Below are 25,038 nucleotides of genomic sequence, written 5' to 3' on the forward strand. Positions count from 1 at the left end.
AAAACACATGAAAGGACAAAATAAATGTTGTGTTAGTTCTAATTGTTGACTTACTAAACACTTACATAATCCCTTTAACATCCTCCACATAGATTGCATGAAACTTCACGGTAAGATTGGTAGAAGATGTGGACTAATGTACTTTACTCTTTAGATTTTTTTTAAGATATATTAAATCGTTTTGTCAGTACTCCATCTTTCAAGTAAATGGCGTTGCTCTTCCTCCTTGCTTCACATCTATTGGTCACAGCCTGTGACTCACAGGTACGTACGTTTTCCATCTTGAAATTTGAACCGTGAAGTCTGGTTTCATTAAACAAATTTCTTAATGGTTTTTGTTATTTGTAGTGATGTCGAGGACCATTACGATAGAAAACAAATGCGAATACCCTATTTGGCCTGCAAGCTATGCCTACGCCGGAGAGCTGCAGCCAACGGGTTTCCTTCTGGAGAAGGGATATACGCGGCGTACTATCAACGTCACGTCTTCATGGATAGGTTATATTTGGGGTAGGACGCTCTGTACGACCAACTCATCAGGTGGATTCTCATGCGTCACCGGAGACTGCAACTCAGGGGAAATCGAGTGCTCCGGTCCTTCCCAGCATCTGGCAACTTTAGCCGAGTTTAACCTCGCTTATGAAAATAAGAATGACTACTACGACGTCAACGTCATCAATGGTTACAACCTTCCTTTGCTTGTGACACCTGAGAATAAAAAGTGTAAAAGCATCGGATGCGTTGTTGAGTTGAACAAGACGTGTCCATCGGAGCTGAGGTTATACAATAGCGATACCGGATCGAAGGATCCGTATGCTTGCAGGACTTCGTGTCAGAAAAGCCCCTCGCCGGAACTTTGTTGCGTCGGTATAAAAAGTGTTGTAGGACCGAAAGAATGCAAGCGGACGATCTAGTCGGAGAGTTTCAACAAGACGTGCCCAGGCGCGTATAGCTACGCCTACGACACTAATATCAGCACCTTCACATGTCCTCGCTCCTCCAATTTTGTCGTCACGTTTTGCCCGTCTAGCCTAACAAAACCAGGTTCATTCCCCTCCACTCGCTTCTATTCATTTCATCTCTCTAATAAATCATTTACGTTATCCCACTATTGGAAAGCCAATAAATTAAATCTAATGTCGGCCACTCATACTAAAAAGACATTTTAATTGGGTTCATTTTTTTAATATATGATTTTTAGGCCACTTTGTAATTGTATGAGCACTTGAATACATATACAGTATATTCTAGTGGATTATATTGAGTCACACACTTGTTAAAAATTGATATGATATTCATATTGAGACAGAAAAAAAAAAAAAAAAAGCACCATTTATGTTTTTTTGCACGATGATCACAATGTGAATTCTATTAGAGGGGTATAGGCTCGTGCACTACAAATTAGTGAGTTTACTACTTGTAAGTTATGTATATGTATATTGGTGATACGTAATTTAAGTTACTTGTTGGAGTTCGAAAAGAACACTTCCATTAATATCTCGCATGATATATCAACATTTAGAAGATATATAGATATTGATAAACCTGGTTGAGCGACAAGAAAACTCGAGCATGAGAGACATCCCTTCTCTCACCACCAAAACGAAATAATAAAAATGAAACCCGACATAGACGAAAGCATCAAAACCAAAACCGACAGAAAACCTTAACAACGAATTAAAATGAAGAACCGAAAAAAACGAATTGTCACTACAAGAAAAAGTTGTTATTGCCACGTTAGTTTGAGACGAAATTTGTCACAAATTTGTGATTTTTAGATACTTTGTCGTGACATAATTTTTCAGTCATAAACATGTTTTTTTCTGGACATTGTTGCAGAAGCAAACCAAAACCCTAGAAAATATAACCTAATTTAGCTACCATGATAGATTTTGAGAATGGTTTTGGGAAAATATACTCTTTATTATGTGTTGTTGAAATAGAGGACTACACCAACAAATAGACATGGTACATTCACTTTAAGATACATTAATTATCTAAATATGTTTAACTCTTTCTAATTATATTTATAGTTTCAAATTTTTATTTTTATTAAAACAGAGCAAAAAATTATATTTATTTTTTTTCTTTTTGGAAAACTAATTTTTACATTAATTAACATTCAATTGTATGACTAATTAATGTAAATTATTATTTATCGTAATCTAGGAAATTCAAATATTATGAGTGAAGAAAATCTGTTTATTTTTTAATTACATTTATTTTATTTATAGTTTAGTTATTATTTTATTGAAAAATACAACAAACAAATGTTTCACTAACAAATTCATTTCTTTTTTTTTTGGAATTTGTTATACGATTAATGAATGTTCAAGATTTTTTGTTAAGTGACTGTTCGTTTGATGAATGAGACGCAATATCTAAATACAATGTCAAGATGCAATATCTAGGCGTAATATCTAAATATGCGTCAAGAAATTATATCTGAATGTAGTTATGATTGTTTTGTGATTTGATATTCATAAAGTATATGTAAAATGACCAAAACCCCCTTATTTTGTATTGAAGACGTTTTAGTGGTTTTAGTTATGCATGTTTTTAGATAAATATTTTTTATATTAAATTTAAATAAATATTTTAAAATAAATTATCTTGTTTTGACAAGAAAATGAGATTTGCGGTTTTGGCGGAAAAACATGATTTTGCGGTTTTGGATAGACAACATAATTTTGTTGTTAGGCGGCAAACGTAATTTTACGTTTTTGCATTTTTGGCGGGAAAACGAGAGTTTACGGTTTTGATAAGAAAACGTAATTTTATGGTTTTGGAAGAAAAACAAGATTTTGCGGTTTTGGCAGAAAACGTAATATTACGTTTTGGTGGGAAAACATGATTTTGCGATTTTGGCGAGAAAACGTATTTTTGTGGTTTAGGCGAGCCAAAAATGAAAATGCGGGTTTGTGGATGAAGAATTGAGATTTTAAGACAGTGTGTATATTAGAATTTAGGAAAAACCTTTTGTGATTATATAATTAAAATATGGGTATTTTTAACTTTTATTATTTTTGGATGAGTTTATCTCTTCCAACCTCAGTAAAACAACTCATCAAATCTTATCCAAATACCTCATCTGGTTAATGTTCTTAATTGTCACTAAACGAACAACAACATGAATATGTGTTCTGTGTATGGTTCACCAAACGAACAATACCTTAGTCTAGGATACTCAATGCCTAAATGAATTCAATTTGGATAATATGCTAACAATAAAAGATATTGAAGTACACAACATATATATAATTTAAAAAGAATACATTGTAATATTGTATAGATATTCAAACATTGTATTAAAACAATCAATAAAGATAAACCCCTGGCTACGAGTGGGTTAAAGACCTAGTACAATTGAAAAACCCAATTTTTTTGTAATCAAAGAAGTAACAATAAAAACGCCAGCCCAAACAGGTTATTCATGTTATATTTTGTATGCAAATCACCTGAGTTAACAACTGAATACTTTGGTAAAAGCTAAAGCCTAAAAGAAAGAAAACATATTTTATAGGCCATAGTCCTCATCTTTCTATATGTACATAAGAAGCAAAAGAAACCCGACCTAATCTACACCGGAAATCCGGTTTTTATGGGCAGAAAGTGATTTCGTAGTTAGCTCCAGTACAAGTGAAGGTGCTCGTTACGTTATCGTAAGCGTAGCTATAGGCGTCAGGGCAAGCTTTCTTAAAAATCATCGAGTAATCCGTCGGAGAACAAGTTTGCGGCGTGGAGTAAGCTCCACGGCAACAATATGGATCCGTGTTAAACACATCACAGGGGCTCTTGCACGCCACGACATTGTTCTCAGGACCCATGACCTGAAGCTCGTTAGGGCAGTTCGCGTTGAGGTCGGCGATGCAGCCTGCGTACTTACAATCTCCAGATCCTCCGGAAGGCCTTATCCCCACCTTGACATTGTAACCGTCGACGAGGCTCACGTCGTAGAAATCCTTGCCGCCATCGCCAACGAGGGTGAATTCAGAAAAAGTGACTGGAGAAACTCCGCCGCCGTTACATTTTAGACCGCCGCAATCTCCGGTGTCGCATCTACCCTTTCCGGAGGCGTCAAACTTGCATCCCGTACGAGCCCAGAACCGACCTGACCATCCCGCAGAAGCCAAGAGCTTTTTGGAAGCGCCTTCGGTCAATTCAAATCCGCCACCGCCGAGCTCGAGTCCTTTGCCGGCGAGAGTTCCGGCCCAGACGGTGTCAGGGCAATTGTTCTTTAGAGTGAAGATGGTGCCGCCACTCGGCCCACTCGGAAGATCAATGCTGCCGCTACTCAGCCCACTCAGAAGATCAATGCTGCCTGTAGTTTTATGTCGCAAAACTAAAATATAAGAGGAGACTTCTTTTTTTTTTGGTTTTAATGTAAAGATTCAAAAGGAAACTTATAAAACAGAGGAGAAATGAAGAATGTGGCACCAGGGTCTACACCAAGCTGATTACAATAGTCTTTATAATACTCAACCCTTGCCATGACCGCACTTTGATTCCCACTGCTCCACTCCAGACTATTGATGGCTTTAATGGTGGCTCCAAATCCTTGGTCCAGTACGGGCCTTACGCTGTTCATCCAAAACCACAGACTTGTCCTGAAAGCCACAGTTGGGTTGCTACCCACTAGCTCAGGCTTGCGTAAGAGGTCAAGTCCGAGACTCTGGCCACATGATCCGTAGTTGTAATTCCATGCTAATTGCATCGGACCACGACCATAGTATTTCTTTCCATGTGCACATGGATATTGCATGTTGCCCTCGTCGCAGTAGTCAAATGAACTTCCGTTAACCTCCTCTATGTTGCAGAAATCTAAATGTGGAAAGTTTTATGAAGCTAATTATTGGTGGTTGAGATTACTATTTGATTTAAAAAGCAAAAAACAGGAATTTATATTTCAAAACTATAGAAATCTATATTTTTAATACGTTTGTGTGAAATAACCATAGTCTAAATCTTTAGATATTTCAAAAATTTACCAGTCAATAATTTACTAATTACATTCTATACCTAGCCGATTACGGATCAGAGTAAAGTTTTGATTGTTTGAGGACAAGAAAAAAAAAAAGGACTAGTTCTAACGTACGTTGGGTCTCGTAGGTGAAATGAGCAAACATGGCAGCAATCTCAAGCCTGGTAACAGACATATTGAACTCCCAGTTAGTATGAGCGGCCTCAAGGAAAGAGTCACGGGTGTAAAATTTTTTCCCGGCGCAGCCATTACTTGCTTGGCTAATAATTCCGTTAAAGAATTTTTTGGTCATAATACTGTCAACCGGCTCAACCGGCTCAGTAATATTTCGGCAAGGACCTGATATGCAACCGGAGCCACAATAATCTTCTGTGACGCCACAATACCCAAACTTACTGCAGCAGAGGATTGGGGAACAGCCGCTGTTCTGCGACTTGGCAGTTTCAGAGTAGAAACCAAAGATGAAGATGAGAAAAACTGAGGATATTTTTTTGAGTGCCATTCCTTTTTTTTTCTTCTGTTTATGGATGAGAATGTTTCTTTGGGATATAGTGGCCAGTCATTCGGAAGAAAATGTTTTGTATACTTATTGATTATTCATCAACTTATTATATGGTCGATTTATTCAATTTTCTTGTTCTCGAACAAGACAAATATGGTAATTACTTTCTCACTTTTTGTATCATTTCTGAATAATAAATATTATGAATGATCAAACTCAAAAGAAACAAAAAAAAAACGATCGATTTACATTTAAAAAAAAAAAACCTAAAATAAGTATAATCAACTATATGGATCAATCTTTTGGGAATTTTGTTGTTAAAGAAATTGAAAGTTCAAATTTTATAAGTTTCAAGGGAAAAAACCGAGTCCATGAATATTTTGGAGTTCAGCAAAGGACGAAGTTCTTTTTCAAGTAAACGTCAACTCATATAATTTCTTTTTGTTCCAACTTCTAACCCATTCGTTACGTAAGTAGGGAAATTTTTGTTTAATACGGTAAAGTAGACATTTTGTTTAAATAATAATGGTCAGAAATAAATTGATAGATGGGTATGTATATATGATTTTTGTGGTTGTAATTGTAAAGGAACAGAGAAAATCTTTAAACGTTTTCTTTACTTTTCTGAATATATCTGCCGATTTGAAAAAAAAAATAAGATGAGACATTTTGATTCCAACAAGTGTTTTCTAATAAATCAAATAAAATGCTCCGTTTTTTTTTTTTAATTGAATGTTAATAGTGAAATTTCTTGTATCCTTTAGTAGTGAAAAGTTTTCTTTTATATTTGTCGCATAATTAATCCTCTCCATAAAGGGGATATCATCATCTTCGTTTATGATATGATATTTTCGAGCTGATTGAAATCGTCGGTACGTTGACTTCTTCTTCGATGATTCACCTTAGCCAATGCTACCGTGGTGGCTGGTGATGAGATTCCCAAGTCAATGTAGCCTCTGCTCCCAGTGATATCGTATAAACATCCCAAACTGTCAAACTAAAGAGTTGGTATTTACCATTTTTAACTTCCACTTTGTAGAACTGTTTTGTGATTGGAGATATAATTTTAATCTTTGTATTCTGAACCCGGGAATGCCAAAGGCCATAACAATGATCGTAAACAAAAACGAAAAATAAAAGACAAAAAAAAAAACAAAAAAGACAACAATTCTTCTTCTGGATTTGGTTGTATGATTCAGATACATTGACATCGAAGAGGAACAGAAGCACCTGCTGGTTTTCTTCTTTCCCTCATCACTGCTTCCTTTACCATTGGCACCTTCTGCTGAACCTTCTTCCATATGTGATTCACCGCACCATCCGGTTCAATCGGTCCAATCCCATTGGCCTGACCATTATCATACACAAAAACTGTCTGAACCTTTGCCATTCTACTTCTAAATGTTTCCTTCTCTCTCTCAGAGAACCTTCTGAGATGATTCGCCAACCATTTAGGTGTTAATGCATCACTTACAGAGACAAAGACTGAGAATTCTGAGTAATCGATCATTCCCTCGAATGGGAGCTCTATGGTATCGCTGACAATCACAGGGATGCATAGGCTTTGAATGGCGTCAAAGAGACGGCATGAAGTGGGAGTGTCACCGGCTGGATGCAAGCAGAACTCTGAGTTTCTCATTCCTCTTATCGATTGTTCCCTCCCCGTTGCATTAGGAAAACCTTCTTCCATGACAACGCCTTTTTCATCCACCAGCAAGTCCCATAGTTTTTCTCTAATTAACCCTCCCTATCAAGTTAAAATACAAATTATTTTAGAGATCTTGACACCAACAGGCCATTTGCTATGCATACATTTACGCTATAACAGATGAGCCATGACCTCACCACTCACAACAGTTTCTGCATCAAGCAATGTAACGACTCAAAGTAAAGAAGCGAGTTTCGTAAGAGTGATTACCCGATGTCTGTGTTTAGCACCTTTGAAATAAAGAAGGCTGTGACGTCTCTGGTTCTGAGACAAATCAAGTCTAGGAAGTAGATGCGTATATGGAACAATCACATCCTTAATGACAGAGACTTGAGTATGCTCTATCCTCTCAGGCAAGCTAGTCCCGTTGGATGATTTAGAATCTTGCCTAAACCAGCCTCCAAAATCCACCACTAGAAGAATCGACAAAGCAATCTCCTCACGAACATGCCACATTGCAACTGGGTCTGCCAAAGAACGCTTCAACATTTTAACTTAACCTGACACACCATCCACACATATAACTTACATAAGCTTCTACACCAAAATCTATTGACACACCACACCCACATGAAAAAATCTATACTTATACGATCCAGATCTGTCAAATTGAGTCCATACAAGTTCCAGAGATATAAAGAGAGAAACTTTAGTACCAGTTAGAACAAAAACGTGATCACGACCATTGGAGCGTTTCCAAGCTTCAGTGTTCTTGACAAAATCAAGAACTTGTCTCTGCCTCTTGTAATCTTCGTTTCCAGACTTCTTCCTAAACGAACCTTTACCATTTCCAAGCTCCATCTCAGCACTCAACGTAGCAAAGAAGGGCACGAACACTACATCAGCGTCAGATTCACTAAAAACCCTTTTAGCAAAAGATCCAATTCGTTTCTCCGGTGGGGTTTCAAGGTCTCCCAAGATCCAATACTCGGCGCTGTACTGCTTAATCAGTGGGTTCTCCGGGTACGGTGGGTATGTATCGGTTTTGGGTAAATGGGATTTACGGGTCGGGTGATCCGGGTCGGTGGGTATACGTGCGTCTGGAGAAGTAGAGGACCAGTAGTTCTCGAGAAGGCCATAGTTTAGGGATCTCGGAAGCTCAGCTACAAAGACTTTGATGCCGTTTTGGAGAGTAATGTGTGAAATCCTAGGATTTGGGTTGGAGATTATGGAATTGGAGAAGAAGAAGAGAAGCGAGACGACGAAGAGGAGAGAGAAAGAGAGGAATAAGTAAGGAATTGAACAGAGAGGTCTAGTGGACGCCATTGATGTGATCTTAGGAACCATCGTTGCTTAAGAGGAAAGATCTCGCTGCTTTTTTGATTCAGGGGAGATTGGTTTCGTTATTGTATTGATCGAAGGCGTTTTGGATTATAGCGTTTTGATATCGCGATTCTTGAATTCTTGTCTTTTAACTGTTGATGTTATTGGGGAAAATGGTCATTCCATACCTCTACATTCTCTAAAATAGAGCAAAAAATTGTCCCAATTTTATATATGTTTAGTATAGGACTTAACCGGTTGATCCACAACCATACTCGAAAGTATCTTACAAACTTATTTTTATAAACTTAAAAACGATCGAAGTCCCGATAAGATAAAATGTCGTCGTTTTGAATTGGGCGAGAATTAAAAATCCTAGGGTTTTCATTTGGGTTTTTTTTCTTCTTCTTCTCCAGAATCAGCGACGAAGATGGACGAAGAAGGTGAGGGATTCGACTGGAGAGAGGAAAGAGAGGGACGAATCGAAGAGACGAGGTAAATCGAAGTAGATTTCAATGTTTGATTTCAATTGAGGTTTTATTTAGGATTTTGATCTTAGGTTTTATGATGTCGTAGTAATACCAAAGTAAAATTCAATGTCTACAATGGTGGATACTGAGCAAAGGATTATAAAGGTGACATTGCTTATCTCGAAGGTGCATAATCAATAACTATAACATGCAATCCGGAAGAGTTCTTTATGAAGATGTCGATTGAGTTTAGAGGGGAAGCAATTTATGGTCAGATGATGTGGTATAAGTTTCCATTTGCGGAACATAAGGAGCGGAAGAGGCTGGATGATTCAGATATATGAGTTTTACAAGGATGTGTGACGCAGCCAGCTGGGTTGGAGTCTTTGATGTATTTATGGTTACATCGTCAGAGCATCCTCAAAATGTGGAGATTCCTGAGCCCTGTGATGCAGAGATCCGAGTTGAGAGGAATGTAGCCTCTTTTGTTGATGAAGACCCGAATTATGACTACCATGACACATCTCGAAACTCTAATGATGAAGGTGATGGAGAGAAATTTGTAAGATTCAAAAAAAAGTAGTGGTCAGCTGCAGTTCAAACACGTGTTTGACACTTTAGAAGATTTCAAAGAGTATTTAGTAGATGATGCCGTGAAGGAAGGATACAACATTAAGCTTGATAGAAGGAGGAAAGAAAAAAGTGAAGTTGTTTGTTTAATGGATGGTTGTCATTGGAGGTGTTATTGTTCGTTTCATAACACCATTGGGAAGTGGGTTGTGAAGACATATGAAGATGATCACAATTGCGTTCCTGATGGGTATAGTATGTTACTAAAGTCTGCGGTGGTTACAAAGATGTTTATGGATGAGATAAGGACTAATATTGATTATTCACCGAAGGCTATACAATATGAGGTCCAAAAGAGGTTCAATATTATGATCACCCCTGATGTATGGAAGAAGGCGAAAAAATTTTAATAGAGATGATTCACTGTGACCATTTAGAGCAGTTCTCTAGGCTCACAGATTACAAAGATGCAATCCTTGCGTAAGTAGTTTCTTTTTATGATTGTTTCCATAATTTTTTTTGTTAGGACTATTACACTTATTCTAACACATTTTTATATTTTCTTAGGACTAATCCTAACTCCACTGTGGAGTTAGATACTATCACTGGTGATGATGGATCATAACTATTCCGAAGGTTCTATGTATGTTTTGATGTGATCCGCCGATTATAGTTAATGTGGTGCCAACCCATATTTGGTATAGATAGATGTTTTCTAAAATCTACACTAAAAGGAAAACTGTTAGCTGCTGTTGGAAGGGACGCCGATAATGATTTGTACACTATTGTTTGGGCTGTTGTTGATGTTGAGGATGAGGAGAACTGGAAATATTTCATAAAGAAACTAAAAGATGATTTTCATCTCCAAGAGGTTTTTTTTTCTAAAAATACCACAAACATAAAAAAATCAATTTTTGAGGATGTAAATTTATTTTTCTAGGTTTGGGTTGATAATTTTAGATTTAGGATATATATTTTAGGGATAGGATTTTGTGTTTCAGATTTAGGGTTTAGTTTTGAATATTAAAACTTTAGTTTAGTTTAATATTTTTGGAAAAAAACTCATTGTAGTGGTATTTTTGGAAAATAAAACTAAAAGTGGTATTTTTACAAAAAAAAATTATTTAGTAGTAGTTACGAGAATTGCCCTTTATAATATAATTTTAATATTAATATTATTATTATTTTGTGCAAACAAGTTTAATACTCCCTCTGTATTAGAATAAATGATGTTTTAGAATCTTTTTTTTGTATCACAAAGGATGATTTTCTGTAGTGTATTTAATACATTTTTATTTTCAAAACCAAATAACTATTTAATGTTTTTACTTTTACAACACATAATTTAATGTATTCATGTAATTAAATGACAAGTGTTAGAAAAAGCAACTAAATAGAATAGAAAACAAAAATAATCAATAATAATACATCATTTATTATTTTCTTATGTTTGGTGAAAATTCTAAAACATCATCCTTTATAATACAGAAAGAGTATTATTAAGTATGTAGATGTGTTTGTGCTGCATGTAAAATTTTGTTATGCATCTGCCACTGCCACTCTGAGTAGGTGCATTATGCATCTGCCACTGCCACTCTTAGAAAACAAAAATTTTGTTATGCATCTGCCACTCTGAGTAGGTGCATTATGTTTTACACTCAAGTATTGGTTTGTGAATGCAAATTTAGTTAGTAGTTACGATGCAATTTTGGAATAACTAAAAAGACATAACGAGTCACCACTATATACCTTATTACTTCCTCTGTTTCACAAAGAATGTCATTCTAACATCATTTTTTTTCTTCAAAATAAGTGTTATTTTAGTTTTTCAATGTAAAATTAAGCATAAATTTCTAACTTTAACCTTATATTTATTAAAAAAGTATCAATAGTCGATTTAAAGTTAAAGGATATAAGAGATATTTTTAATATATTTTCTTAATTTTCGTGGAAAATGTCATGAAACAGACGAAGTAAAGAATGTATGAATCAGAATTATGATGTTAGATGCTTGATAATCTAAGAGAAGCAATCTCATCATTGCGTGCTTAATTATTTGCTTATTGTGCAGTCTTTAAAAAATTGGGAAAAGGCCAAAAAAAATGATTTATTTAATATTTGTCAGGAAAAAATATGAAATTTTTGTAGTTGCCAAAAAAAAATACTCAAACTAATTTACAGGTGATTGGAAATACATGAACTATTCTAATTTTCCGAATTTCCACTTATCATGTTACGGTTTTTAACAACGTTAACTCAATCGTAAACACCTTTATAATTATAATCTCATTGAGAAAAAATTTAGTTTTAGCTATAATCATAACAAATTTTTCTCTTTAGATATCTTAACCTCATCTTCAATTTTTGTTTTCTCAACTTCAAACTTTTGTTATGATTAAAATTTTAAAAGAAATAATAGATAGCTAACAATGTTTTCGATAACATTAATCTCGTTAAAAATCATAACAATGATATGTGGAAAATTGAAATATCAAAATAATTTATATATTTCTATCATCTATAAAATAGTTTAAATATCTATATATAATAGCCGTCTGAATAAATGCCACCAAAAATTGTGTTTTTAGTACTTTTTAGATAATTTTCTGAAAAAATTGTAAAACATTTGAGTTGTGTGTTTTACAAAAAGTTGTGATTGTTCATTGTAATAATTTTTTGTAAAGTTGCAACTTGTCATTGTAGAATTTTGTTAGAAATCTGAATACATGCCATGAAAAATTGTGTTTTTTTTCAATTGTATCTTTTGGATAATTTTCTAAAACAAAATTTAAAAAATTTAAATTTTGTGTTTTACAAAAAGTTGTGATTGTTCACTGTAACGGTTTTTTTGTAAATTTACAACTGTTCATTGTAGAGTTGTGTTAGAAATCCGAAAAAATGTCACTAAAAATTGTGTTTTTTCAATCGTACCTTTTGGATAATTTTCTTTAAAAAAAAATTAAATTGAGTGTTTTATACAAAAAGTTGTCATTATTCATTGTAACTTTTTTTTTGTAAAGTTGCAACTGTTCATTGTAAAGTTTTATTTATTCGAATATTCATATTTTTTGAAATCTATATATATATATATATATATATATATATATTTGTCTGTTTGAACTATTTCAATCTCTAGCATTCATTCTTTTAAAAGTAAAGAAATTTCTCCAATTTTTGATTTAACAAAAGATTTTTGAAATGATGAATCTAATTTACAACTTTTCTTTAATTTTAAATATAAAATTTAATAAAAATTCCTAGAGTTCTTTTTCCGAGAGTTAGATGGTTTATATAGTAAGTTTTTGAATTTGACTTTTCAATATGGTAATAAAGATGTTTTCTATTTAAAAGCAGTGTATATGGGTTATTAGGTAAAAATATAATCAAGCGTAGACACAACACTTACGATTTTTCGTAGTATTCTTTCGTAAAATTTTTGTTTTTATCTGTTTTAAAAAAAAATCAAATGGTTGTATCTGTTCACTGTAGAGTTGTGTTTTTCACTATATTTTATTTATAGTTTTCATCACAGTTTTTTCGTTCTAAAAGATGTGTCTATTTAAATAGTTGTCTTTTTAACTCTCTTTATATTTATTTATTTATTATCTGTTTCCATTTATTTTCATTATAATTTTTATTAACAAATAATTTGCAGAGAAATGAACCTTCACGAGGTATAACCTCCAAAGTAAGGTTATTGCCTTAATTAACCATAGACTTGTGAGAGAAGTAGGAGGTTATACCTTAATTAACCATAGACTTGTGAGAGAAGTAGTAACTAGTAAGTTTGTGTTAGTGGCGTAGGTGGGAGAGTTAAAGTACGCAACTCAACATTATCACCTTTTACAGCTATAAATGCAGATGTTTAGAAGAGGTTTTCTTACATTGCAACGCACACAAAATTCTTTCACAATATCATTTTATAATTTTTTTCATCTTTTTCTTTCTTTCTTTGATATCATTGTGAGAAAAAATGGCTAATGTTGGAAACACTAGTGTGGATACTCTTCTTGAAGAGCTGGATCGTGAGAGCAATGAGTTGAAAGATGAGTTTGAGAAGCTCTGTGCGGAGATAGTCCAACTTCATCCTACAACTGGTCGAACTTCTGTTGGTGCCATTGAAGAGGTCAAGAAGAAGTTCAACGATATGCAAGTGAAGTTGGAAGAGCTCTCCAAGAAGTTAAAAGAAGTTGAGAAGGAGATGGAGGAAACCCAAGAGTGATAGGTTACTTTTACAATTCCAGAGTGAAGCTCTCTTATAAATAAGTAACTGAAATATTGATCTTGAGGGGGATTGAAATATACATGTTAATTTAAAATTTTCTTAAACTATTAAGTCCAGGAAAACTTTCTTGTAAGTAAAATAATTGGGAAATCGTTGTCTCTAAACTCTGATGAGTTTTATATCCATATAATATATATGCATGTTTGGTTCTGCATTTCTTCTCTTCTTGTTCCTTATGAGTCACATACTCTATAGTTGAAACATATATTATCATTTCTTGATCGTTTATCGAGTTCTTGGGAAATGCCCATAAAATATTTGTCTCAATCACAATCATAAGTTTAACTCTTGAGGTTTTTAATATTCTAGCTATATATTTTTAATCCTACAATTTATTACAAATTAAAGAAGATTAAAATAGTTCAACCGACGATGAAGTGGTCTTGACCGATGAAATGAATTGGGGATAAAAACAAAGCACTACTATTTTCTTTCATTTCCTTGTATGTCCATTGAAAACTTCAAATTCTTTACTAAAAAAAAATGAACTTGTGGAATATTACAACACGTTTTCCTTCGTCGTAATTACTAGATTGTTTGTTTTCGTTTAACAATAAGATCCCCTAATCATGAACTCATATTATCAATGACCGATTATATATATATATATATATATATATCTAGAGAGAAAACGTAAGGCACTGTTTTCTTATTTTTGTGTGTGTTACATGTTAACATGTTAATGCTTATCCCTAACAAAGAAATTCTTAAAGACGTCTTGATCAAACATCCAAAGTTTAGCCAATAATACATTAGGTTAGAGCAGAAAAGTAACATTTAAATTTTATATTAATTTATACAATATAAAACACTATATATAGGGAATGTTGCTGTACTCTATATTTGTTGTTTATACAATATAAAACACCTGAATATATATAAATATCATTGTTGTAGGGTCATATTCAATTTTAGTTATTTCAAATACAAAATATTGACAGTAGATCCAAACCTTAGTCCTATTAAGGTAGAAGCGTACATCGTACGCGTCCATTAAACTAGAGAAGAAACAATAACATTTATGTTTTATAATTAACACAAAACTACCTTCTTAAGGTAAAAGTGTTGGGTGCTTAATACAATAATATTTTAGTCCATCTCTAATACAATAATATGTAGAGTATCTCTTCAATGTATCACTCTATTTTTTATTCTAAAAGGGAATATTATAAAATATATTTTATTTCTATTTTATTTTTAGCACCTTTTATTTATAAAACTTACAAATAGACCCATATTTTTTTTCTGCAAAACTTTTATAAATCATCTTATTATTTAAATTGAGCATTTCATTAAACTAAGAAAATTACAATACATCATATAAATAATAAAATTAGATTTTAGTTTATACACCATCATTATTGAATCTTTCCCACAAATGATCAATTAAAACATTTCAAAGTGAGAAATGAGCTTCTTTATCTTTGATTTTTCTAAATCGACCAAGAAACTCTTGAAACCGGAGCGTGTTAGTTTAAAGTTTAAACTGGTGTATTATTAAAGTGTTGGCAATGGAAATTTATATTTAACATATTTTTTACTTACCAGGTTAGAACACATGTTCTGTATATATATATATATATATATATGTGTGTTAGTTTATTAGACATTAGTACACATTTTATGCAGTAACAACATTAGTTACAAAAAAATTCTTTGTTACTTGAGAAGACTTTAAAATATTTGTGTGAAATATTTAATTAAACAAAGATTGTCAAACGCTACACGCTTCTTTCCTAGAGGTATCTCTAAATAGAAAAAATGTAATTTCCAAAGTAAGATTAATGCCTTAATTAACCATTTATAAAAAGTTGAGAAAATATAGTATTAAATTTGTTATTAATGACTAGATGGATAGTTTTAATAAGTACACAATTCACCATTATATCTTTTCACATTTTTAATAGAGATAAATGCTTAGAATAAAATTATATACATCTCAACACATTACATATTTACATTACGGGGAAACCCACACGTCCATATATGATAGGTTAATTTTAACAAAATAATCATATTAAGTTTGTTATTAGTGACTAGATGGATAGTTAAGTAAGTAATTATATTCACCATATCACCTTTTTCAATAGAGATGCATGCATGCATGCTTAGAAGAGGGTTAACATCCCAACACATTACATTACACGGAAACTCCTACATGGCCACATATTGCTTAAATTTACATTTGTTGACCAAATTAAACTTATATTAACAAAATGATTACACATATATGCTTGACAACCGAGCTGAGTAGTTCTCCAAATTAAACATAAGATTTTATAAAAGATAACCAAATTATATATATATATATATATATATATATATATATATATATATATATTACTTGACAATCTAGCTGAGTACTTTTTTGTAACACTCCCCAACCAAATAATATGTTTTGGGGGTGGGTGTCGATCAACATCAGGAGAGTGTCAATCGACACCAACAAATTTTGGTTCGACCATATTGAATTAAGTTATTTATTTGGATCGGTTTGGTTTAAGTGGAATCTCCAAACCAACCAAGTATTTAAGCGAAAAATCGACCTGTGGGGTTTAAGCGAGAAACAGAGGGAGAAAAGAGAGCGCTTGAGAGTTTTGAGGTTTTTAGTGAGATTCTTGGCTTGTGGGGTGAGATCTTTTCCTATATAGTAAGGATCTATTGCTAGGAACAAAGGAGAGGCTTCCTAACGTGTGGATTCGTCGTTGTTGGGTCAGATCTTTCTGCAAAAGAGTGAGTGCATGACCATGACTGATCTTAGTCTGAGATTTTTTTTATTTTGCTTTTTTTAATGTTGTTTGTGGTGTTTTTTGTTTGTTTGGGCTGCTACTTGGTCCCTATAGATTCTTGTGGCCTTTGCTTGATTTTTGGACGGATTGGAGATGGATAGTGTGACACCCCGGTTTCAGAGACTTGTGGATAAGCTTAAAAGAATTGATTTTGCCACCTCTGTCACCAAAGTGCACTTAACTTTTCGGTCAAGGTTCCTGAGAGAACTCTAGAGTTAAGCATGCTTGAGCTGGAGTAGTCTCAGGATTGGTGACCTTCCAATAAGTAATTGTCGGAACTGTGCAAGTGAGGACAAAACACATCGTAAGATCATGTGGTGATTTGTAGGGACGATAAACTAATCTTTAAAACCTCTCAGACTTAGCAAACCGACCTTCGGATATGGATGGCCTCACGGGTCTAGTGAGAGTATGTGAGGCTCAGTAAGGAAGGTGGATCCATGGGAAGGGATTGGACATAGGGCCCACTAAAAGGTGGCGGCCGGAGCATTACAAGTGGTATCAGAGCCAAACCTAGACGAGTGTGGAGTCGACACCATCGGGAGTGACGATCTTGGTTGGCAACGAGGATGTTGTGATATGTTAATGGGAGGTTTAAAATAATTGATTTGGCCACCTATGTCACCAGAGTGCACTTATATTTTCGGTCAAGGGTCCTGAGAGAACTCCACAGTTAAGCGTGCTTATGCTAGAGTAGTTTCAGGATGGGTATCCTTCCGGGAAGTGACTGTCGGAACTGTGCGAGTGAGGACAAAACACCGGAAAAGATCATGTGGGTAGGGAAGGTAAACAAGTCTTTAAAGTCTTGTGAACGTAGCAAACCGACCATCAGATATGGATGGGCTCACGGACCTAATATAACTAAAAATGTAACTAAAATATAAAAATACTATGATATAATTAAATTTAAATATATATATTTTTAAAAAGAATAAATAAATGATCTACAATTAAAATTATGACTTAAAAACATATGATACATAAAAAACCATAAAATTAGAGAAAGTAACGGATGGCGATCTCGGCGATTCGATTCGCTTTTTGAATGAGTGGCTTCGACGAGCTTGGGAAACGGAAAGAGGGTCTTTCTCGTTCTCCGGTGAGGGAGGATTGTTGGGGTCAGACCGGAAATCTGATCCTGATTTTCGAAACAAATCTCCCTCCGGTTTGGGATCTTATTTCTTTTAATGGAGATTCGATGCGATTGGGATTTGGAGATTTGGCATGGCTGGATATCTCGATTTGATTTGAGGATATTGGTAGAATCGGGTTTGAAGGTTCGTTTTCGATTTTGGATTCTGTTTGGGGTGTGTTGGTCTTAAAAACAGAGATATCGTTTATGGCAGTTTTGGGGTTGGTTCTCTGGTTGTCAGGATGTTATTCTCAGCTGATACGCGGATTGGGATTTGTTTGGGCTATGATTGTGGATTTTAGATTTCGTCTTTGGTTGATTGGAGTATCTCCGGAATTATATCAGCGTATCAGGATTGATATAGGGGTAATTATCTGGGGACTGGGTTTTACTCGACAACACCGTCTTTCATTTTCTCACTTCCTTCTACTTTCTTTCAGTGGTGATTTGCGGTGGTTAGTAGCGGATAGAGCTTGGTTTTTGAGGCTAGTGATTTCGTCAATGTCTCAATCAGCGATTATGAAGGGCAAGGGTTCGCTGATGCGTACGGAAGTTGTAAAAATATCAAACTCGGTCTTGGCTCAGAGAATTCAACAGTTTGATCTCACACTCATAGGGAGACTGATGAATCCAGAGGTGCAACGGATTGAGTCTTTGCTATCCACCATGCCCAAGATATGGAAGCTTGAAGACAATGTGGTGGGAGCTGATTTGGGTCAAGGAACTTTCCAGTTCAATTTTGCGGATGCGGATGATCTTCAAGGGGTTCTTCAGAATGGTCCTTACCATTTTGATAGTTGGATGCTTTCCTTGGTTAAGTGGGAGCCCATTGTATCTTCTACTTATCCTTCTGCCATCAACTTTTGGGTGAGAGTTTCTGGCATTCCGATGCATCTGTGGGAGGTTGCTACTTTGGAGGCCATTGGCAAGAAGATTGGTATAATCCGAGATACTGATGAAGAATCTGGGAGCGTTTGTGTTACGGTAAATGGCTTCAATCCTATTGTTTTCAAGCTGTTGGTGCCGTTCGAATCTGGAGATGAAGTGGTGGTGACTCTTGAGTATGAGAAACTATCCGACTATTGTGAAAATTGCTCTCGTCTTACCACGATGAGAAGAGTTGTCCAGAGTTGATTAAAGCTGGTGGGAGTCACGTGTTTGAGAATCATCGTGAGAAGAGAGGTGTTCAGCGACAACAAGGGATGGGGAATCAAGGGTTTTTCCACAATGCTGGGGGCTGGGAGAAGCCTAGAAAGGTAGTCAAGAGAGCTTTGGACTTCCAAGCTTATGAGTTTTCTGCTGGGGCGGGTAGTTCCGGTTTGTTTCATCAGGTTCGTCACCATGGCTCAGGGAGGGAACAAAAACGGACGTACAGTGCAGTTGCAAGCGGGTCAGGAGATAAGTGGGAGATTCAGAGGGGTCATGGAGGATACATGGGACAGGCTAATTCCTTCCCCCTTAACCGCAAGGGGAAAGAGAAAGCTTGGCCGAAACCGTTGTACAAGGCAAAAAGCGGTTTCTTAAAGAAGCAGTCACAAGGGGTTCTTGGTGTTAATCCTGACGTGGTTGATCAAGGAATTGCTCAACAAGTAGCTAGGGAGAGTTCTCCTCCTCATGGGACTACTGCGGTTTTGGTTGATTCTGAGTTTGATGAAGCGACTGATGATCTTCTCGAGGAGGGTGTTACCTCACATGGTAAACTTCCAGAAGAGGGTGAGATTGCGCTCGACCATGTGAATGCGGGTTCAGGAGACTTGGGTTCGGGTGATGTTATCCCCAATGTGGAGGATCCGAAAGGTACTTCCTCACCATCCTTAATGTTTGATTTGGATGTGAATGTAGTACAGGCTGCTTTGCAAGAAGTTAATATCAGTCGTACGAGAATTGAGGGGTCGAGGAGGCCTACTTCTCTGCCTAAGAAACTAGTTAGGAAGCCTGGTTTGATTTTAGCTTACTCTGGTAAACGTTTGCTAGCTAAAGCTTTATCTAAACCTGCAGGTGAAGGTAACAAACAGAATGGGATGGGAAAACAAGGGAACACGGCTGTGGATGGAAAACCGGCTGGCATTGGTATAAGACCAGCAAAGATAGGGACGGGGGCTCTCCCGAAACCGCCGGCTAAAACGTGAAGGTCCTAAGTTGGAACTGTCAGGGCATTGGGGTTGATCTGACAGAGAATTATTTGGGTGATTTGTGGAGGAAGCATCGACCAGATATTTTGTTTTTATCAGGGACAAAGAAATGTTTTTCTTATTTACAAAAATTTCAATCAAAATTTGGCTATAATAAAATGTTTACTGTTGAACCCCGAGGGGCTAGTGGTGGTTTGGTTTTATTTTATAAGGATGAAATAAATCTTTCTGTTCTATTTCATAATGACCGTATAATTGATACAAAAGCTGTTCTTGATCATCAATTGGTATATTTTTCTTTTGTTTATGGTAACCCGGTTCCCCAACATCGCGGAAAAGTGTGGGATAAATTAACGGACATTGGATCTTTTCGTATTGATCCTTGGTTTATTATTGGAGACTTTAATGAATTAATTGGTAACCATGAGAAGCAGGGTGGTGCCCTACGGTCAGCTAATTCCTTCAAACCTTTTATCTCAATGATTAAGGATATTGGGATGCTTGAATTTCCATGTTATGGGGATCAATTATCCTGGCGTGGGAATCGGTATAATAATCAAGTGATTCGTTGCTGACTTGATCGTGCTTTAGGTAATGAAGACTGGCACGCCCTCTATCCCAATTCGAAAGTAGAGTATTTGGAGATGATTGGTTCTGATCATAGTCCAATTTTAGCAACTTGTTTGACGGCGGTCCGGAGGAGACAGAGACAATTTCGGTTTGATAAGGGGTGGTTGGGTAAGGAGGGCTTGGCTGGAGCGGTTGAGTCTGGTTGGAATCGGACACGGAATTTTAGGATTCCGGGTTTTGTTGATAAATTAAGGAATTGTAGGAATTCGATTTCCTGGTGGAGCAAAAATAATGTCAGTACTGGCCCATCAATTATTTCTTCTTTGAAGACTGCTCTGCATGATGCGAAGATGGATAACTCGGTTTCGCTGGAAGATATTCGGGGAATTGAGAGGAAATTGAAAGAGGCATACCGGGATGAGGAGATTTATTGGCAACAAAAGAGCAGAAAATTTTGGCTAAGGGTTGGGGATAAAAACACTTCATATTTTCACGCATCCACTAAAAAACGGCGGGTTCGGAATAGGATAATTGGTTTATTTGGTGCAAATAACGTTTGGGATGAATCAGCGTCGGGTATGGAACATATAGCTACAACATATTTTGAGGATCTGTTCAAGAAATCCGACGGTGGAGGTATTTCTGAGATGCTACAAGCAATTGATCCGATTGTTACGGCAAGTATGAACAGAGATCTTATCAGGGATATCTCGGAAAGGGAAGTCAGGCAAGCTCTGTTTGCTACGCATCCGGAGAAAACTCCAGGTCCTGATGGGATGACAGCTTTGTTTTTCCAAAGATTTTGGTCTTCTCTCAAAGGGGATTTAGTGGCTCTAATTAAAGAGTTTTTTCGCACTGGAAGTTTTGATCCGCTTCTAAATGAGACCAATATTTATCTTATTCCTAAAGTGGATCGACCTCAGCGGATGGCGGAGTTTAGACCTATAAGCTTATGTAATGTGAGCTATAAGATTATTTCAAAAGTGTTGTGTTTCAGTCTGAAACGTCTATTGCCTCGTTTGGTTTCAGAAACTCAATCAGCTTTTGTTTCTGGACGGTTAATTACTGATAACATCATGGTGGCTCAAGAGATGTTTCACGGATTAAATACTAATAATAGGTGTAATTCGGAATTTTTGGCATTTAAAATGGATATGAGTAAAGCATATGATCGGGTAGAGTGGGATTTTCTGGAGGCGGTTTTGGTCAAGTTAGGATTTGATAGGAGATGGATTTTGTGGATTATGTGGTGTGTATCGTCAGTGTCGTACCAAGTTCTTCTGAATGGTCAGCCCTGAGGGTTTATTAGACCTCAGAGGGGGTTACGACAAGGGGACCCTCTATCTCCATATTTATTTATTCTTTGCACAGAGGTCTTGATAGCTAATATTAAGAAGGCTGAAAGGGAGAAAAAATTGACGGGTATTACCATCGCCCGTGGTAGTCCTACTGTCTCGCATTTGCTGTTTGCGGATGATAGCCTGTTCTTTTGCAAAGCAACTGCTCAGGAATGTAGGACGGTTATGGATATAATTGGTACCTATGGCAGAGCTTCAGGTCAAGAGGTCAATCTGGCTAAATCATCTATTATGTTTGGCAAAAAGGTTACTCTGGATATTCGATCCCAGTTAAAGTTAGTTATTGGGATTTCTAAGGAGGGTGGCATGGGTTCTTACTTGGGTATTCCTGAGAATCTTCAAGGATCGAAAACTAAGGTGTTTAGCTACGTTAAGGATCGGCTAGATGATCGTGTTAATGGCTGGTCTGCAAAGTGTTTGTCAAAGGGTGGCAAGGAAATTATGTCGTGTTATAAGCTACCTCAGGAACTAACATCTAAATTAACAAGTGCAATTTCCACTTTCTGGTGGAAGTCCAATGACAAAGCTCGTGGTATGCATTGGGTTGCGTGGGACAAACTATGTAAAGATAAAGCTGAAGGGGGAATTGGCTTCCGATCTCTGGAACAATTTAATGAGGCTATGTTGGCCAAACAGTTTTGGCGTCTAATTCAATACCCAACGTCTTTAATGGCTAAGGTAATGAAAAGTCGATATTTCAGGAACAAACATCCTCTTATGGCAAAAAAAACATATAATCCGTCCTTTGCTTGGAGAAGTATTTATTCCATCAAGGGATTGGTGGAGCAGGGGGCGCGATGGGCGGTAGGCTCTGGCAATTCCATTTCGGTTTGGCGTGATCCATGGATACCGGATATTCGCCCTAGACCGGCGAATGGCCGAGAGAGGTTATGGCTTCCGAGTTTAATGGTTAATCATTTAATTAACCCGGAGACTAAGAATTGGCATCTACCTACTTTGGAGGAGTTTTTTGATCCGGGGGATATACAACTAATCCAAAGTATGTCGGTTAGTAGAACTCATCAACCGGATAGATTAATATGGCATTATACTAAATCTGGGAAATATTCGGTCAAATCAGGTTACCGGTTAGCTCGGGAATTAATTATGGATGTAGAGTATGGGCCGACTTGTACGGCTTTGCGGGCCCAATTGTGGAAACTTGATGTACCATTCCAGATCCAACACTTTTTTTGGCAGATTGGTTCGGGTACTCTACCTGTGTTGGAGCGTCTTGCACATCGGGGTGTTCGTTGTGACATCGTGTGTAAGAGATGCGATTCTGCAGTGGAAACTATAAACCATGCGCTCTTTGAGTGCCCTAGGTCTCGATATATTTGGGAGTTGTCACCTATACGGATGGACCAGGGGGTTTTCCATACACATCGATTTATGTGAATTTAGACTTTATTTTTTGGCAGGCGTCTTCGCAATCCGGGGTCTCGGATATCGGCATTCAACTACCTTGGATTATTTGGTCAGTTTGGAAAGATAGAAATAAAAAGGTTTTCCAGGGTATTGAGGTAGAATCTCTTGAGATTTTGAATCAAGCGGTTACGGATAAATTATTGTGGGAGGAGGCCAAGTCTTACTCAGTGAATTATCTCGATCCTCCGTCTTTTTCGGAGGACAGGGGTTCCTCTCCCCGATGCCAATTTGATGGTTCTTGGAAAGGTACAAATCCCTACCAGAGTTTGGGCTGGTGGTGCTGCAATGGAGAGCTTACAACGATCCTGTTGGGAGCACGGAGTCACCGTCGGAGTATATCACCTCTACATGCAGAATTACAAGCGCTGATCTGGGCTATGGAGTCTTTACTGGTGGCTGGAGTCGATTGTCAGGCTTTTGAGACGGATAGCGTAGAGCTAACGGCAATGGTGCAGACGCCGGAAGACTGGCCGGCTTTTTCTAATCTGCTGGAGGATTTCTCACTGCTTCGAAGTTCCTATACCTCCTTCACCCTCACCAGGATTCCATGAGACGCTAATGTCAGAGCCGATTGCCTAGCTCGATCTTCACGATCTCTACCTTCAGAATCTATTTTAATAGGATTTCCTCCTGTTTGAGCAACCAATCTTGGAGTTCTATTTTAATATTTATAGTTTGGTTGAAAAAAAAAGAATAAATAAATATTGATTATACATAGCTTTTCTTTTTACTCCTTTAAAATTTTTATTTCTTTTTATTTCTTATTTTAGTAAATTTAAAATTGACATGTGACATTTTATCGGTGCCACAATCAAATAACTTGAAAACAAAATTTTATATAACAAGACACTCAAAATCTTTTATCAACTTTTTATTTTCACTAAAAGCTTATATATAGGTAGCTACATGAGGGTTTAGAGTTTCGGGCCTCTAGGTTCATACATAGCGATTTAAGGGTTTTAGGATTAAGGCTTATTTATATGCGAGCCCCCATATTGTTATTACATGTTAGAAGCTTACACATAGCGATGCGCTAGAAATTAAGAATACGTAAAGCTGAAGCTGAAGTGATAAAACCAAAATGCAACAGTGACATCAACGTTTACATTCTCTTGCTCGTTTGTTTACATGTGTTTGGTAGCGTGACTGACAAAAAGAATGAAACTACTAGTCTCTATAATAATAACAATCCGAATAAATACGACCAACAATTGTGTTTTTTCAATCGTACGTTTTGGATATTTTCTGAAATCATTAGAACGGTTATTTATGAAAAATTACAACTGTTCACTGTAAAGTTGTGTTGATTGGAACATTCATATCTTTTGAAATCTATATATTTGTCTGTTTGAACTGTTTTCATTTTTTTGCCATGACACAAAATCAACTAAAATTTAAATCTCAACGATTTATACATTTTTCTAAATTATTTTCTAACATTCATTCTTTTAAAAGTCAAGAAATTCCTCTAATTATTGATTTAGCAAAAGATTTCTGGAATGATGAATCTAATTTACATCTTTTAGTTCGTTTTAAATATAAAAGTTTAATGAAAATACCTAGAGTGTTTTTCCAAGATTTAGATGGATTACATAGTGAGTTTTTGGATTTGACATTTCAATATATTTAAACCTAATCCGAATAAATGTCACCAAAAATTGGGTTTTTTCAATCGTACCTTTTTTGAATAATCTTTTTAAAAAATTTGTAAAAAAATTAAATTGTATGTTTTACAAAAAGTTGTGATTGTTCATTGTAACGCTTTTTTTATTATAAAATTGCAACTGTTCATTGTAGAGTTGTGTTTATTCAAATATTTGTATCTTTTGAAATCTATCTGTTTGAACTGC

General features: G+C 35.9%; 3 protein-coding genes and 1 long non-coding RNA gene across 5 annotated transcripts; 2 read left to right on the top strand and 2 right to left on the bottom strand.

Annotated features, from left to right (window-relative positions):
* Window positions 1-95: 95 nt before the first annotated feature.
* LOC104777416 (uncharacterized) lies at window positions 96-4,452 on the top strand. The gene is made up of 3 exons (XR_002037528.2): window positions 96-264; window positions 349-1,044; window positions 3,610-4,452. It is a non-coding gene; the product is annotated as an uncharacterized LOC104777416 (long non-coding RNA).
* Window positions 3,498-5,576, bottom strand: LOC104777415 (endochitinase At2g43590). Its single transcript, XM_087505883.1, has 2 exons — window positions 5,096-5,576; window positions 3,498-4,821 (listed from the first exon to the last, which is right to left on the bottom strand). The coding sequence occupies exons 1-2, from the start codon at window positions 5,481-5,483 to the stop codon at window positions 4,379-4,381; spliced, it is 831 nt and encodes a 276-aa protein (XP_087362009.1). The 5' UTR covers window positions 5,484-5,576; the 3' UTR covers window positions 3,498-4,378.
* Window positions 5,577-6,535: 959 nt separating this feature from the next.
* On the bottom strand, window positions 6,536-8,629 carry LOC104777417 (putative arabinosyltransferase ARAD1). Of its 2 annotated transcripts, none has more exons than XM_010501673.3 (3): window positions 7,848-8,629; window positions 7,402-7,658; window positions 6,536-7,230 (listed from the first exon to the last, which is right to left on the bottom strand). In XM_010501673.3, exons 1-3 carry the CDS (start codon window positions 8,476-8,478, stop codon window positions 6,679-6,681), a joined length of 1,440 nt encoding a protein of 479 aa, XP_010499975.2. In that variant the 5' UTR covers window positions 8,479-8,629; the 3' UTR covers window positions 6,536-6,678. The 2 variants fall into 2 exon arrangements, with proteins under 2 accessions (XP_010499975.2, XP_087362008.1); XM_087505882.1 differs by having other exon boundaries at window positions 7,402-7,691; window positions 7,848-8,611.
* Window positions 8,630-18,902: 10,273 nt separating this feature from the next.
* On the top strand, window positions 18,903-23,739 carry LOC147946998 (uncharacterized). Its single transcript, XM_087507323.1, has 6 exons — window positions 18,903-19,770; window positions 20,424-21,689; window positions 21,774-22,438; window positions 22,550-22,760; window positions 22,842-23,131; window positions 23,182-23,739. Exons 1-6 carry the CDS (start codon window positions 18,903-18,905, stop codon window positions 23,737-23,739), a joined length of 3,858 nt encoding a protein of 1,285 aa, XP_087363449.1.
* The last annotated feature ends 1,299 nt before the right edge of the window (window positions 23,740-25,038 follow it).

Source organism: Camelina sativa, chromosome 3, assembly GCF_030686135.1.
Source record: "Camelina sativa cultivar CO46 ecotype springtype chromosome 3, ASM3068613v1".
NCBI lineage: Eukaryota > Viridiplantae > Streptophyta > Magnoliopsida > Brassicales > Brassicaceae > Camelina > Camelina sativa.

Excerpts from the sequence above, each read along its gene's own strand:
- LOC104777415 (XM_087505883.1), bottom strand. The coding sequence starts at position 5,483 with ATGGCACTCAAAAAAATATCCTCAGTTTTTCTCATCTTCATCTTTGGT. Across the intron at positions 4,822-5,095 it reads TTTCACCTACGAGACCCAAC|ATTTCTGCAACATAGAGGAG; the intron begins GTACGTTAGAAC and ends TTCCACATTTAG.
- LOC104777417 (XM_010501673.3), bottom strand. The coding sequence starts at position 8,478 with ATGGTTCCTAAGATCACATCAATGGCGTCCACTAGACCTCTCTGTTCA. Across the intron at positions 7,659-7,847 it reads TCACGTTTTTGTTCTAACTG|ACCCAGTTGCAATGTGGCAT; the intron begins GTACTAAAGTTT and ends GTTCTTTGGCAG. Across the intron at positions 7,231-7,401 it reads GTGCTAAACACAGACATCGG|GGAGGGTTAATTAGAGAAAA; the intron begins GTAATCACTCTT and ends TTAACTTGATAG.
- LOC147946998 (XM_087507323.1), top strand. The coding sequence starts at position 18,903 with ATGGGGAATCAAGGGTTTTTCCACAATGCTGGGGGCTGGGAGAAGCCT. Across the intron at positions 19,771-20,423 it reads TGGAAAACCGGCTGGCATTG|GTAATGAAGACTGGCACGCC; the intron begins GTATAAGACCAG and ends ATCGTGCTTTAG. Across the intron at positions 22,439-22,549 it reads CAACGTCTTTAATGGCTAAG|GGGGCGCGATGGGCGGTAGG; the intron begins GTAATGAAAAGT and ends TTGGTGGAGCAG.